The sequence below is a fragment of the Rutilus rutilus genome (genome assembly GCF_951802725.1).
Source record: "Rutilus rutilus genome assembly, chromosome: 24".
Taxonomy (NCBI): domain Eukaryota; kingdom Metazoa; phylum Chordata; class Actinopteri; order Cypriniformes; family Leuciscidae; genus Rutilus; species Rutilus rutilus.
In genome coordinates, this window is record NC_140228.1 from 17858810 (window position 1) to 17875238 (window position 16429).

Consider the following 16429-nt stretch of genomic DNA (forward strand, 5'->3'; position numbering starts at 1 on the left):
CAAGGCGATTGGGCTCCGGCTCCTTAGGTGGGGACCAATCCAGTCCCATTCTCTCGACCGCTAAAGTGAGGAGGCGGAGAAGCTCTGCGTCAACACTAGCGCGGGTTCGAGACGACTCCAGAGTCGAGGGGGCGGAGCGGTGAGAGCCCGACCACTCCTCGCTGTCAGACGCGAGCAGAGAGCAGCTGTCAGCGGCATCATCTGCATCGTCCCCCAGGGCGACGGCAGTGCGGGCAGTGGCCGGCCGCTGCGCGTCGGTGAAGGGTGGGGGGGAAGGAGAGAGCGAGGCTCGCGGGAGAGGTTCCGGCGAGCGCTCAGCTGTAGCGTCCAGTTCCGGCGGCCTTTGAGAGCGACGTTTCTTCTTTCGTGGCCCGGAAGAAGCGGCCGGAGAAGGTGGAGTTCCTTCAAAGTTAGCGAGTCGAGCCCGTAGGGTCGACATCGGTAACTCCTCACACTGTTCGCAGCCGCCCTCGGAGAGAGCGCGAACAGCGTGGTCAAAACCCAGGCAGAGAGCGCACAGCACGTGGCGGTCTCCGTCGCTGAGCGAGGCTCTGCACGAGCCACAGGATGTGCGAGGCATTTGAAACAACGCCTCGCGCTCTTTTAGATGCAAGTGTGTCGCGGCGGACACACAAACACACAAACACAGAGCAGAAAAGGATATATATGCCGGATGGCGCAGCAGGCAGGGAAGGCTGAAGGCGGCGAGCGGCCGGCGTCCTCAGGCTGAGATCCTCGGCGTGCTGGTCGCTGGATTCGACGGCGGCTTCCTCGGAGATCAGCGATGCGAAGAGCTTCGCTGAAGAGACAGAAATCAGCGAAGCAGCCTCTGTTCCTTGCTTATATACGCTAAGCCACACCCCTAATGACGGGCTGTGACGCACTAAGCGCGCCAAGCGCGCTCATTGGACGTGACGTCACGCGCAAGGCTCAGCCATAGGCTGCTGCAGTTGCCGCAGAGCAGCCAATGGGCACGCGACTCGCTTGCCCTAGGTCTGCAGGCTGCCGCACTGCGTTGACAAGTTTTAAAAAAATTAGGATAATTTTTGGCTTCAGTATCTCGTGAAAGGAGACTTTCCCGCAGCGTAAGCTAGCTTACGCAATACGAGAGAACCTCTCGTAAGAGAACTGAACTATTATGAACCAGATTTCTACACGAAACTATACAAAAATAAACTAAACTTACCTGACCAGAACGATTCTTTTCATTGGCACTGGGTTCATTGAAAATCTTTCTCCTAATAAAGAAGGAAGGTCGAAATGTTTTCGAAATGTTTATTTTTGCAGTGGCAAAAATTATATTCAAAAGGATCAAGTGCAAATTGGCAATGACAACAGAAATATGTTGCAAAACAAAATTTTACACTTAATACGTGTAAAAAAGGATCACCTCTTGTTTCTGAAGAGCAGAAAAAAACATGTTATGAAAAATACCATTGTTTGATGGTTATACATAATATCTTCACATTTGCCTCAATATTGACATTGAATATTATACACTTGACAATAAACAAAATAATTTCAATTTTCTATGTCCTGGTAGATGAGAAGAAATTAAGAATAATGTAATATTAATATATTGCATGTGCATGACTGAAGCGCTTTCTAATAGTTTGTTTGATCACTATATGAAGTCAAAAGTGAATCAGTTTTTAACCTGACTGATGCTTAAACAAGAAAAATGCAGAGTACATCTTAAAACAGGATGTTTCAAAAAAGCCATAACAGGAATACAACTACTGTTTAATTCAGAATGAAAGTGAATATTTTTACCTTGCACAAAACCCAAGAGCAGAGAGCGCGAGAACTGCCACGATTCCTCCCACACAACCAGCAATCAGAGGCATAAAGTGTCCATCTTGTCCTATAGGATGTGAAACACTTGTAATTCCACCAGAATGTTGTATTTCAGTATAATCTTCATTGCCTTAAATCTGTAAATGACTTTGTTCTTTACATGTAGACTGTGTTAACTCACCTTTAACTGGGAGCTGGATCTCTGACGATGACTGTTTTCCAAGTTTATTCTGAGCAGTGCAGGAATACCATCCTGCATTATTTTGAGTTCCAGTGAAGGTAATCTGCTTTCCCTGAGCTATTGGCATCTCCTGTCCACGTTTGTACCAGGTGTAGTTCATTTCTCTTGATGGATTGGCTTTGCTTTTGCAGGTCAAAGTCACATTAGTGTTAACAGAGACTGAAGCAGATGGATCAACGGTGATGCGAGTTTCTTTTGTAGAAACTTTGACAGAAACACAAGCACATAAATAGGAAAAGCAGTAAAACACCTGTGCATTAGACATTTCTAGGAAGCTAAACACCAAAAACTGTTTAAGCAGCACTTTGTGCATTTAAGTACACACAGGGCTATGTTAAAGGAAGTAAGCAGTCTAATCACTTACACAGGACTTGTAGCATCACGGTGGTCTCCACAGTTGAGTCTTTAGATGTTTTTCTTGGATATGTAACATTGCAGGAGATGTTCTTTCTGTGATCCATGTATGAAGCTTTGAAGGTCATGTGTGAAAACACTGACTGGGTTTTATCAGGTTTCTCCTGTAACTGTGTTGTAATGTGGGCAGATTCAGGGATGTTGGACCAGGATATTGTAGGAGGTTGTTTGGGACAGGGGGCTTCAGCAGAGCAGCTCAGACTGACTGTTGTGTTCTCTATCACTGCCTTCAGATCAGTGGGTTTAAGGATGAGAGGTTGTGGTGAATCTACAGAAATAAATGATTGTAGCTCATCATTAAGAAGCTGTTCTTAGTGATGTTTGTTAATTATTTAAATAATATTTACATTTAAATGTATTTATTTATTAAATTTAACAAGTGACTTACAAGTGAAGGAAAGCATAAGAACCTGTATGTTAAAGACAATAGGACATTTACCTTTGACAGTGATCCTCACAGTCTTTCTTGAATTATCTGTCTCAGGGTTAAACGTTGCTTTGAACACATTTGGCTCCATTTCCAGTCTGAAGTAGTAAAGATCTGAATGATTCATCATGATGTTATAGAAGACAGTTGTGCAGTTCCTCTCACTGAGATTTCCAGTCATCTGTATGTCACTAAATCCTCTTATGATGTTTTTGCTGCTATCAAAAGCTATGAATCTGTCTTTATATGCAAACTTTGATGTATTTTTTAACCAGATCCCATTAATATATTTTGTCTTGTTACGTTTGTTCTCAAAATTGGAGATGGTGAATGTACAAGGAATCTGCACACAAGAGCCTGTCAGAGCTGTTACTGTCTGAGGCATCACTGCAGAGTAGATATCACCATCAGCTGAAACATAAAAACACATTAGAGCATTATAATTTAAACCTTAGAGAGGTAAAATAATAATATTTTCTTAAAATAAAGGTTTTAAAGATTTTTTTCATTCTGCTCTTGCTTACTACAAAAGAGTACACTGATATAGGAAAGTCAAGCTCCAAAAAGGACAACACAGCACCATAAAAGTAATTATGACATATGACTTGTGCCCTGTATTTAAAGTCTTCTCGTCATTTGCTTTAACGGTCTTTGCTCGATACATTTTCTTGTCCTCTGCCAATCACATGCCTGCATTTTATCTCTTGTGTATCATATCAGTTGTGGTTCTGCTGAATGTGATTGTTTAAAATAAAAGTGTGTAATATGGACCAACCTGAGTGAGTGTGTAGAAACACAGAGCTGATGATGATGATGATGAAGGACATGTTCTGGAACACAGACATCACTGGAGCTCTGACACAAACAGGAAATAACCTAAATATACTTGTGTGCCACAAAAAAACATAACAAATTTTTTTTTTCTCTGTCCACAACTGTGAGCAATGAATTGTACCTTCAGCTTGTGTGTTATTACTGTTTAACTAAAGAGATTTAAAGAAAGTTAAAAGTCACTACAGACTCTCCCATGGTTAATATCTTAATAATGTTCAGTTATAAGTCACTTGTAGTTATTAGAGATGAACTAATCGTTTACAAAACATGAATAAACGTTCATAAATGATTAATAAGTGATATGCTAAAATGTTTTGATTGTTTATTAATTCATTTATCATTTATTTATAAATGATTAGTTAATGATGAACTAATCATTTACAAAATGACTACGTTCATAAATTATTAAAGTGTTATGTTATTGATTTACAAATGTGATGTAAGTCATCTTAAAAGATTTTAAATGATTAAGTAAATCAGACAGATCATTAGTAGATGGTTATTAAGTTATTAGTTGATACATTATTAATCACTTATAAATGTCAACATTGTGGTAACACTTTAGAATACTGTTCCTTCATTAATGAATAACTACACAGGAACAAATGAGTATAATGCACTATTAACATTGTAGTAACTACTATTAACTAACAAGAAACTCTGATTAACGAATTAGTAAGTCATAGCGTTCAGTCGAATGTGGTAGTTCACTATTATTAGCTAATCAGTAACTACTATTTTTCATACCTCACTGAAGACTACTAAGAACTACTATATACAGGTTCATAATTACTATTAATAATGCATAATATATAATAATGTAATGGTAACTCATTAGTAATTAATCAAGTGTTACTACATCTTTCTAAAGGAACTACTAATTATTTGGATCAGTATTCTAAAGTGAAGATCATGGGAACACACTAGTAATGACTAAAGTGTTACCAAATCCATTGGAAGGAATTACTATTCGAAAGCTTACAAAAATCTCAAAAGCTTACAATGACTTCAGTCAATATTAGGTAGTTATCATGTTGTTCACTTTAGAATACTGATCCAAATAATTAGTAGTTCCTTTAGAATGATGTAGTAATATTTGAGTCATTACTAGTGGGTTACCATTACCTTTTATTATAAATTATGCATTATTCATGTTAATTATGAACCTGTAGATAATAGTTCTCTGGGAGGTATGACAAAAATTTTAGTTATTAATTAGCTAATAATGAACTACTACATTCATCTGAGTGCTATTACTTACTAATTTGTTAATCAGAGTTTCTTGTTAGTTAATAGTAGTTACTAGAATGTTAATAATGCGTTACTCGTTTGTTCCTGTGTAATTATTCATTAATGAAGGAACAGTATTCTAAAGTGTTACCAACATTGTTTTAGTATCATTATCTCAATAAACAATGGTTAATCATTAACAAATGATAAACAAACCATTAGTAATTGATTAGTATATCATTTATTGATGTATTGTGAAGTTGTAAGCTGGTCTGTGTTCAAAAGCACAAACATGCAGGTATGCCAAAGCAGTATTTTGAAGAAGAGTAATTTATTTGTTTTGAAGTGGATAAACATTTATAAATGACGTGAGTTATTACAAAATCCTTTGTAAACTATTCATCACACAGAAACATGTTATAGTCATGTTTTGTAAATTATTAGTTAATAATTAACTAATTATTTATAAATAACTTATAACTGAATAAACAAAACGTTCGAAAAAAGTTACACTTATTAATCAATTATGAATCTATATTCATGTTTTTTAAATTATTAGTTCATAATTAACTAATTATTTATAAATGACTTATAACTGAATTAACAAAACATTCATAAAATATAAGCATATAACTTATTAATCAGTTATGAATGTAGATTCATGTTTTGTAATTGATTAGTTACTCATTAACTAATAACTTATAAGTGACTGAACGTTGTTATAAAGTGTTACCCTATATCAATAAATAAGTGTTGTCATGAACTCAATGTTTACAACATGTTTCTTATGATTTATACTTTTAAAAATTCACAAGAGACAAGGCTTACCTCAGAGCAGTGCAGTCAAAGAAAAGCAGAAGTTCTTCTGACAAAAGAAAATGTCTTCCTTTATGCAAGATCTCTTAAACACTTAGTGACGTGACGTACTCTTGACGATCTCCCAGCAGCACTACAGGACAAGATATTACCAATCAGCCTTTGTTCATTCTGTGCTTATGTTTGTCAGTCGTTCAAAATTGATGGAAACCATAACTCAAAAATATTCATATAAACTCAAATACAGTAATAATGTTTATAGAGTCATATCAAACAAGGAAAAACAATGCATGAATGTTTGTTTGATAGTATTGATAAATGTTCGCATTTGCACACTCATTCATTGCTTATTGTGTACTCTTGTGTACTAATTTTCTAACTTTTTTTCAATGTTCATCAATAAAACTAACTATAACTAACTAACCATGACACATCTACTGAATGCAGGGGAGCTTCTGTGCTCAATGTGACTGGTGCAAAAGACTGCAACACTTAAACACACAAATTCACATATATTTTTAGACTGAATGCTGGCTCATGAGACATGGATGTTGTGTAAAAAAAATTAATAAAAAATAACTGAAACCCAAAGTTTATTTAGTGTGTGATGTTGCTGTTTGAGCATAAACAACATCTGCAAAGTTACAACGCTCAAAGTTCAAAACAGAGGAAGATATTTGCTTTTAAAGAAAACGTTTTTTAAGGACTACAACAAACGGCTGGTAAGGACTACACAAGATTCCTCCCGGGATAGTGACATCACTAACCCTAAAATTTACATAAACCCTGCCCCCGGGAACATGCAGTCCATGTTGAGAAGAGGAAGAGTTTTTGCAGTAGATCACATTTGAGAGTCTGCTCAAGCTGTCGCATCCGTCTTTTCACATGCAGTGTCACTCTGCAGGCATCTTACAACAGTTCCCACACAAGCGATTTATAGATTATCATGACAGAATATGCTAATCAAATACTTGAAGATAATTAACTCCACATCAGCAACATAAAATCATCAACTAACCATTCAGAAATGTCCTGTTACATTCTACATGTTGTCACTTCTTCTTCTTGAGTCTCTTCATCATTGTCCGAACAGTTTCTGACATTTTAGTGCTTGTCTGCATGAGGTAATCGGAGCTGCTAACACTCACAAGCTCTTGAAGCTCCGCCCTCTGTGCCAGGAGCAACAGCTCATTTGCATTTAAAGGGACACACACAAAATGACACGTTTTTGCTCACCCTCAAAAAGGAATTTTTTTAACATGCTGTAAAAAATAATCTGTGGGGGATTTTGAGCTAAAACTTCACATACACAGCCACATCAGAGATTTATTTTACATCTTGTGAAAAGGGGCATTATACCACCCCTTTAAAGCTGCTGTATGTAATTTTTTGACTGTACTAAAGTATAAAAATAACATCATGTGTTTGCAATTATTTAGGAAACGTGATAAGTTCACATACTTGTTTCTCTGAAAAACAATGCTACAGCCAGTTATATTAATTTGAAATGTGTGTTCCTTGTAGGTTTTTGTTTCAGTCTGTGATCCTGCCCTACTGCCAATTTACCCAATACAGTAGTATCTCGACACCCCGGGTTGCCATTTGGCAGGAAACACAGCGTATTGCAGCCACGGAAGCCAGCAAACGAACTGGGTCCGAGATCACAAATTCTACCCGACTTAAAAAGCTTTGGCATCCATCTAAAAATCTCTATGAACAGGAGCATATAAAAACACGGACAAATTAACTCATCAACTTACAAGTGTGTAAGTCTCCTTGTTTTCCATTGACAATTGTGCTCGCTCCTGTTGTGTGTCCTCAATCAATCAACCCGCGTCGAGTCTGAGGAGGAGGGGGCGGGGAAACAACTCTCTCCATTTTTTTTTATTTGGACTGCAGTACCCATTTCAACCGCTAGCTGTCAATATTACATACTGCACCTTTAAGGGATAATGACTTGGAAGCAAAACCTCACCCCGATGCGAAGTGCATTAAAATCATGTAATGCATACCTAGCCATAGATTATTCCTCTTATACCATTGAAATTACGATTACTGACTCTTTAGATCTAGCATTCTGCCTGTTTTAAATCAGACACTAAAGTAGTAAGAAAGTAGTAAGATGACATTTATTTGAATACATTTTTGAGAGATAGAAAAATTATATGCATCTGTGCAGCATCTCTCTACTAACAATTAAGCTCTGAGTTTAATTACTTCAAAAACAGCACCTTTACCACCTTATTGCTGAGTAATATAATGTAGCAGTTCAGTAGCGAAACAAATTCATTTATAAAAGTCGAGAGGCAGCATTGACAACAATATGCTATAACTGACAAAACTGTTCCATGTATTATGTATTTCAGCAAAAGTAACTATTATTTATTTAATGAAATATGAGTGATCCCTGCTGTCGTTACGTCTGTGTTATAGAGTGCTGCAGGGACGACATGTCGTTATAGGAAAAAAACCTGAAACGAGTTCGTATTTTAGCATCGTCCTGAAGTCAATCATTTTTTTTGGTTAAATGCCTGAAATAATCTGTGGTGAAGCTCAAAGCACAGGCTCAAAATATTTATATATCTACAATATAAAATACATCAGTAATACCCTCTTGTGAATTTTTTTTTTAAACTATTTACTTGGTGGTTACTACCAAGTTGCTAAATGTGACTACAGAGGTTGTCTGGGACATTAAACATCATCAGCTGAACCGGTAAACTCTTCTACTCACTAGTCCGCTTTCACAGCCTTGTTGTGTTTATTATGACGCTCTTGCAAACTATGATAACTCAAACTTTCAGGAAAAATCCTATTGGGTTTTTGTTGAGGGAACCAAGGTGATGCTAACTTCCAGGTTGGCCTACAAAAACAGACCATCCCTGCACCAATCACCTTTAGTTTTGAGACTACACCCTTTCCACTGATAAAGAAAGTCTTCTCATGCAGGAGATACGATGTGGAAACCCACAGTTTCCAAAGTTCAGAGGGAATATTATTTAAAGGTGCACTGTGCAACTTTTTTTGGTCAAAAAGTATCAATACACCACACCAATTTGTCTTCCAAAACGTGTTTTTGCCTTACCCTGATTCACTATGGTAAGCCCATTATAAGTGTTTATATTTTAGACTGAGCGGGATGATTTTTGCATGAAATTGCAAACATATCCCTCGTACGCGTGTCTCGTCATATCTGTAAATAGAGAAAAGTTGCTCTGGCTTCTTTGACGCATGTGGGACTGCCATAGGTTAGTTATCACAATGAGCGAGAAAGGTTGACATGGAGCACACTAAATATTGAACCTGCGGGGAATCACCTTTTTAAAAAAAAAAAAACACTAAACAGAGAAGTTTCTGCTTGCAAAAAAAGATTGCAAAAGATCTCGTAATAAAACGACAATCAAGATTGGCTTGGTTTTTTGGAGATGGCGAGAACTGGAGATTTGAAATGTTGTAAAAGCAACGCAGAGATGGGGGTTTATTACTCAGCTGGTGAGTAAGGCGTTTTATTGAACAGATAGGTTGCAATATGTCGCTCTTTAACAGAGTTAATTGTAAAGCATTATCTATTGTGAAGGGTCATTTCATTATGATTGTTGTTGCGCTGTGCTGGAATTTATTTTCAAGGAAGTAACGTGTCTATTAATGGGTATAGCTACAGTAACGTCTTCAGTTAGTCAGCTTGAGATTCTTTCCATTTAATCTGGTTATATTCCGTAAAACTTGTAGTGAATATTTTATGAACAGTAGGATAAATATTCATCCGCACATTTACGAAGAGCTGAAGAACAATGTTCTTCCGCAAAATGTATGCAGTTTTGTTTTTTAACTTCCAGAAGTTACATAGTGTATGGGATGAAAATAGTATCTAAATGATTAACACGTGCAAGCAAATGAACTTCAATGTATCAATGAACTTGATACATGTTACAGAAATGTTTTATCCATGCCTTTCATCCATGCCTTTCTCTATTTGTACAAAATGCTGCTCATTCATGTGATTTGGGATTTTGCACACACAAGTTGTATTGTATTAGTTTAAATGTAGTGACGCACATTTGTGAATTTGTCAAATAGATGGGTAGTTGTTCACACATTATTAATTAGCACCAGGCCTATTCATTTGTAGTTGTTTGTGTGTGGGTTGTGAAATGCTTAAAAACCGCGAAAAGAAAGTCTCAAAATCCAAATGAATCAAATGAGATCGACTCAGAAAAGACGTCAATGAATGCATGCGTGTCACCTGATCCACACATGCACATCTTTTGTGTTGCATGCGCAAATTATGATACACTAATACAAAGGAAAACATTTGTATTCACAAAAATGTCTCTATTTGTACAAATTGCTACACATTCATTCAATTTTGCATTTTGCACACGCAAGTTGAAAGGCATGGATAAAACATTTCTGCAACATGTAGCCTATCAAGTTCATTGATAAGTGTGCTTGCACGTGTTAATCATTTAGATACTATTTTCATCCCATACAATAATTGTATCCCTTAGAACTCATCTTTGATCACCAAAGTTTTTCCTCTGTAAAAAAATTCTTCATACCTTAAAATAGCTTGAATGTAACTCTACACCCTTGCATATATTCATATCCAGTTGGGAGAAATATTTACTTTTATTGGTACATTTTTGTAAAAGTTTTTAGACATCACTGTTTTGGCTGTTTACGGCTGCCTCGATGGAAAAGTATAACTGTTCCAAAAAACTATTTTTGTGGAGAAACACTACGCGCCTATAGACTACACATAATACGCATGTACATGACGTCACCATTTTCACAAATTTGTGATTTTGTAGTTTGCACAGAGATGATAAATCCTGTTTTCAAAAGTTTGCTTTTTCAGAACCCCAAAATGCTTTGTGATAAGATTTGTGTATGATGTTATTATGATTAAATTCCTATTCATCTTAAGATTTTGAATGGAGGCCTGCAGGTTTTGTGCCAAAATGGTCTGGTATTTGGCACTATCCACAGTTCATTTTATCTGAACTATTTCCTCTGTCCAAGCTTTTTAAATGTTTAGTGGCCTAAAAGTTACATTTTTAATCATCTGTTCATACAACATTTTACCTCATGGGTTTGACAACATTAGATGGGCTCAGATGTTGTTGTTTTTTATATTTGATATGTTTGATATTTTTTGTTAGATATTCCTGAAGGTCCTTTATACTGTAAGTCTCTTGGCAGCCTCCTTGATAAGTTTTCATCTTGTTTTCACATCAGTTTTTGGAAGATTTCCTGTTCTTTGGAATGTCATTGTGAAATTGTGACCCTTCTCCTGATTGGTACCTCTTCACAGTGAGATCCCGCACATCCTTTGTAAGCTCATTGTGGGCCATGGCTTCAGCAATAAGGCCAAGAAGATTTTACAGAGCCCAGAAAGAGATGATTTTATTCAGGGTTAATCAGCATCATTAAATTATGATTTTTTTAGCAAGAGTTTGAATGTATTCAGTTAATCTTAAACAGTGTGCACATTTATGCAACCAGGTAATTTTAGGTTTGCTTTTTCCTTAACCCTCATAGGGTTCCGTTCGGACCCCAATTGTAGTTTCCCTCATTAAAAAACACTGTTTCCTTCATCTAACTTTTGGTCACAAACAAAAGATTCCTCACAAATGCAATTCACACACAGACACACACACACACACACACACACACACACACACACACACACACACACACACACACACACACACACACACACACACACACACACACACACACACACACACACACACACACACACACACACACACACACACAGACGCACAAACACGTGTGCACACACACAACTCCTGTTCATTTGTGCTTATTGCTATTGGTTTTGTTTGCATATTTTTTAAATAATTTATTATTCTAAAGTTAGTGATTTTTTACATTTGGTTTATAGAAATAAATAATTTGTGAACACAATCTAACTTAATTTTTTTAGAGGCACTTTAGTTATATATTTGCAAATATATGTGGCATTATTGCAAAAACAGACCCTTCAAAACAATCCAAACAACTACAACAAAAAATCCAACCTTTCACAAAAATACTGATTTTAATGTATTTTATAATGTTTAAATATATATATTCACAAAATATATCAACAAAGTTGTAATAAGAGCAGTTGACCAGAAAAATTACAGTTTTTCTCGATTGCTTAAACACATTTCTTGAAACTATGCCTCGTATTCTCAAAACTATAAACACAAATCCATAACGTCTCACCCAATTCCCCAAACATCCTATTTTCAGGTCAAAATGAAGCTCTACACTCAAAACCATTCACTCTTGCTGAAAAACCAAACTTTGCCCTCAGACAGGACACACAAGCCCTCAAAATCACACACACTACAACATAGTCTAAGACACTGGTGCAATAAATTCAAAACAACATTTCCAAAACTGGTAAGTTATGTTGCTTGTGGTTCCCCCCCATCACAAACCTTTTCACATGATGAACACAAAAGACACAACCAGTGGATACATTGGCACATACACAGAAAACACACACACAAATTTTTTTTTTCCTGATTTACTCTTCTTCTTTTTTTACTCTTTTTTTTTTTTACTCTCTCCTCTAATTTTTTTTTTTATTATTTACTTACAGTAAGATTTGTGTGACAAACATATGACAGTAAAAGAGCACACACAAACCATATTCTAATATGGAATTCGAATTGTATTGGAATGGTAAAGAGTGTTGGCACGTGACAGGAGGGCCTCCACACAGTATGATGAACAATATGATGGATACGTCTAAGAATGTTCCACATATGGTTGAAACACCATCATTTGCCTGAAAGATAACATTCTGGGAGTCAAGACTATAAAGGAGAAAGGATGCCCTCCCTTCACTGTCACACTCTGCAGCCGCTCTGTGTGACTGAACGACTGCTGGCCTTTTCTTGCAAGAAAATACACCTCATCAAAGACTATTGGAAATGTTTGTCTCTTATTCAGTGATAGAATTTTGTTTGCCACCACACCTCCCTGAAGGTTCTCGAGGCGACGGTAAAGCGACTCAAATTTGGCCTCCCTCGTAGCCCAGCCTCCCTCACAGTCATACCATTGACTAAGACATGGGCAACTAGAGTGGCTTGAATTTCATCTGAGACGGCTTGTCTTCTTGCCCTTGCTCTTCCTCCTCCTCATTCTTATCACTCTTCCTTCATGTCCTTCTGGATCCATTGTTCCAAAACTCAATAAACTGATTTGGGCCCTTTTATATATCTATTGAAGGTTCTGATTGATGTGTGTTAAATTTTGACTCTTAGTGTTTCCACTTGGATAATTGTGTGCTAAATGAGCTGAAGCTGTGCTGACTTGAGTGAACAATTTTGAATGCTAGTGCTTTCTAAATGACAACATGGTCTAAGCAATGAGAAATGAAGGGATTTGTGTGTAGAGTTTTGCAGTGACAGTTCAACAAATCTGACTCATATGTCAAAACAGGGAATAGTGTTTATAGTTTAGTGAAATGGGTGTGCTTTTTGATAAATGGCATTATGGTTTTGAAATTTTAGTTCAAAAGCCTGGTTATAGTGTTTAAGCAATCAAGAAAAACTGTAATGTTGTGTCAAAAAAAGTAGTGTTTTAAGCAAAGAACCTCAGCTGAGAAAACAGTTACTACAGACTCTCACAAAAGCTGGCCGTGAAGACATTACAATAAATAAATGATCTTTTACTGTAGAATTACTGTAGAATGTAGGCTATAGCATGAAAGAAGTTTAATACAATTTTTTACAGATAACTTATAATTGTATAAAATAGAGAAACAAATCCTTACCACATAACAGTGCAGTCGTTCACAAAAGCAGAAGATACTTTCCATTGCAACACATTTTAAACATGGATTTCATAAACATGATAAGTAACACTGACTACACCCCAAGTGGCTCTATAAAATAATCTAAAGCGTCCCTTTTCTTTTCCCATAGTTTATCAGATGAGACTTTAATGCAGTATTCAGCATGTTATTCCATAACATTAATGTTAACTATATGTTTTTTTTTTTTTTTTTTTTTTTTACTGTTCAATAAAACTATCCTTTAAACACACACTTTAAAGGGATAGTTCGCCCAAAAATGATATTTAGCCCATGATTTACTCACCCTCAAGCCGTTCGAGATGCATATGTCAATCTTTTTTCAGACTAACACATTTTCAGTTATTTTAGAAAATGTCTTTTCAGATCTTTCAGTGGTTATAGTGTGAAGCAATGGGGTCCAGCTCGTTCGGCTCCAGGGGGATAAACGAAGGCCTTCTGAGGGTAATCCGTGCGGTTTTGTCGTAAAAATATACATATTTAAAACTTTATAAACGAAAATAGCTGGCTTCCGGTAGCGGTCGACGCGCGTTCATGGAGATGGATGCTGGCGTATGACATAGGACGTAGCGTAGGAAGCGTCGTGACGTAGAACGAACATAGAGTTTTTTTTTATTTATTGAAAATCAAACACAAGTACAAGAAAAAAAGGACTGAACAAACAAGTAACATGGGGGCTTAAAAGAATCAACATATAGAAGAGCAGAGCACAGATCAATTATACAGGAATGAGAAAAAAAAAAACACAACGAAGGTACATTTGAGAAGATAAACATTTGCAAATCACCAATTACATACGTCAAATTTTTCAAACAATGTTACGGTTTTTAAGGCTTTGGAATTATTGGAGTTTTTAATGGACACAAAATATCTTCTTATATCAGACATGAAGAGACGTAATAATGGCTTTGAGTTGGAATATTTACATTTATGAACATAAAACTTAGCTAAAATGAAAATCAGGTTAATAACATAGTATCTACTGTCTTCTTTATGTTCATAAAAACTAAGGATGACATTTTTGAAGGAAAATGATGCATTTGGGAGGATGTTAATTTGCAGAAGTCTTAAAATCTCAGACCAGAATTTTTCCACATGACTACAGGACCAAAATGAGTTTTGTTTTGCTCTGCTCTTTGGCTGCGCTGTCACGTTCGTTCTACGTCACGACGCTTCCTACGCTACGTCCTACGTCATACGCCAGCATCCATCTCCGTGAACGCGCGTCGACCGCAACCGGAAGCCAGTTATTTTCGTTTATAAAGTTTTAAATATGTATATTTTTACGACAAAACCGCACGGATTACCCTCAGAAGGCCTTCGTTTATCCCCCTGGAGCCGGATGGATTACTTTTGTGAAGGATGCATGCTCATTTTCGGACTTGAAGGAGGTGGACCCCATTGCTTCACACTATAACCACTGAAAGATCTAAGACATTTTCTAAAATAACTGAAAATGTGTTCGTCTGAAAAAAGATGAACATATCTCGAAAGGCTTGAGGGTGAGTAAATCATGGGCTAAATATAATTTTTGGCCGAACTATCCCTTTAATATGCAGTCAACATCGAATGAAACATTATATGGACCTTGACTTTGACTTGAGTTTTTATCCAATCAAATTTGGCAGAAATCTGATCATTCAGTGAATGGATGAACAATGTGTTTATGTAACCCATGCCTACTTAAATCAGTAATTTAGACGAATTTTAACCCGCTTTGTATTGTTACAATGTCGGTAAATGAACAATGTTTTCTCATTGATCTCTGTGTTACCTGGCCCAAGAAATTCACATTTATTTGTCAGTTTATTGACCGCTCCAGGGCTTTCGTGAAAACTACAGATTCCATTTCTGCATTTTTGTATCTCCGCCCCTCTGTTGGATCGACAGTGGTTATTACCAGAGCAGTTATTGTAAAGGTAGGTTTATCCGTGAAAATTGTATTGCACTTTGTCAACTCTTTAAACAGCATTATGGTAAAAATGGAACACTATGGCAACAGCTTTCTTATGCAACAACAACATTTAGTTTCAGGCGGAACTGACAGAATGGCAGTTTCTTTCCCCCTGTTTGGTATAAAAGACTGTGTTCGTAGTCATCCAGTCTGAAATGTTGACTACAAACATATTTTCCATCTTGGCATTCTCTCCGTATTTACTTTGCAGCCTTTAGCCGTTGCACACAATGCACTGGATCCTTCACTGGAAAACTCACTTCTGCTACACGTTTAATCTTTGAACTCTTTCACCTGCAACAATACAAGTCAACACCATTATGTCTTAGCAGACTGGTGGGGGTGGCTTTGACGGCAACATGTCCAGTGCATTATTAAAATTTACATTTAATCATTTAGCAGATGCTTTTATCAAAAGCGATTTACAAATGAGGAGAGCAATAAGCAGTTAAACTAACAATAGGACACAAATATGTGTTATGCCCCTTCCCAGTTTAGTATAACACAGTATAAAAAATAAAATAAAATAAAAAATAGACATAGAATAGAAAAAGAACATGTTAGTATTAAGTACAGTTTGCAGGAAAAGAGTTGAGATGTGGATCAACATGCAAAAACCGACAATGAACAGAACAATTCAGGAATATAACTGCAAAAGACAATGATAAACTAAACAAAACTCAGGTTACATATAGCAACATAAACAGTAACCAAGGAAACAAATGAGAATAAAGGGCCTGTCCAAATACCCACTTCTTGCGGTCTTGACCACTTGAGAGCACGTGAACGTGAGAGGAAGTGCGCAAGACTGTCTCTCTCAGGTCTGAAAAATGCTAAAGCGCAGTACACTTAATGCACACTAAATTCACACTATCTCTCATA

The 16429-nt window shown here is 36.7% G+C and overlaps 1 protein-coding gene across 5 annotated transcripts in view; it reads right to left on the reverse strand.

Annotated features, from left to right (window-relative positions):
- The window catches only part of LOC311284414 (B-cell receptor CD22-like), a 74253-nt gene extending 60663 nt beyond the window's left edge, over nucleotides 1-13590 (reverse strand). For 3 of the 5 annotated variants that reach the window (XM_084399443.1, XM_084399442.1, XM_084399444.1), the window contains exon 1: nucleotides 13555-13590. Coding sequence is in view for 2 of the 5 variants with exons in the window: in XM_084399445.1 (XP_084255571.1) it covers nucleotides 1187-1238; nucleotides 1774-1864; nucleotides 1979-2242; nucleotides 2403-2720; nucleotides 2892-3290; nucleotides 3655-3724 (1194 nt within the window). In the remaining 3 variants the exon portion in view is untranslated. Of the gene's footprint in view, nucleotides 1-1186; nucleotides 1239-1773; nucleotides 1865-1978; nucleotides 2243-2402; nucleotides 2721-2891; nucleotides 3291-3654; nucleotides 3765-5771; nucleotides 5893-13554 lie in introns of those variants that run through there. The other 2 variants (XM_084399445.1, XM_084399446.1) reach the window with 2 other exon arrangements.
- Between the last annotated feature and the right edge of the window lie 2839 nt (nucleotides 13591-16429).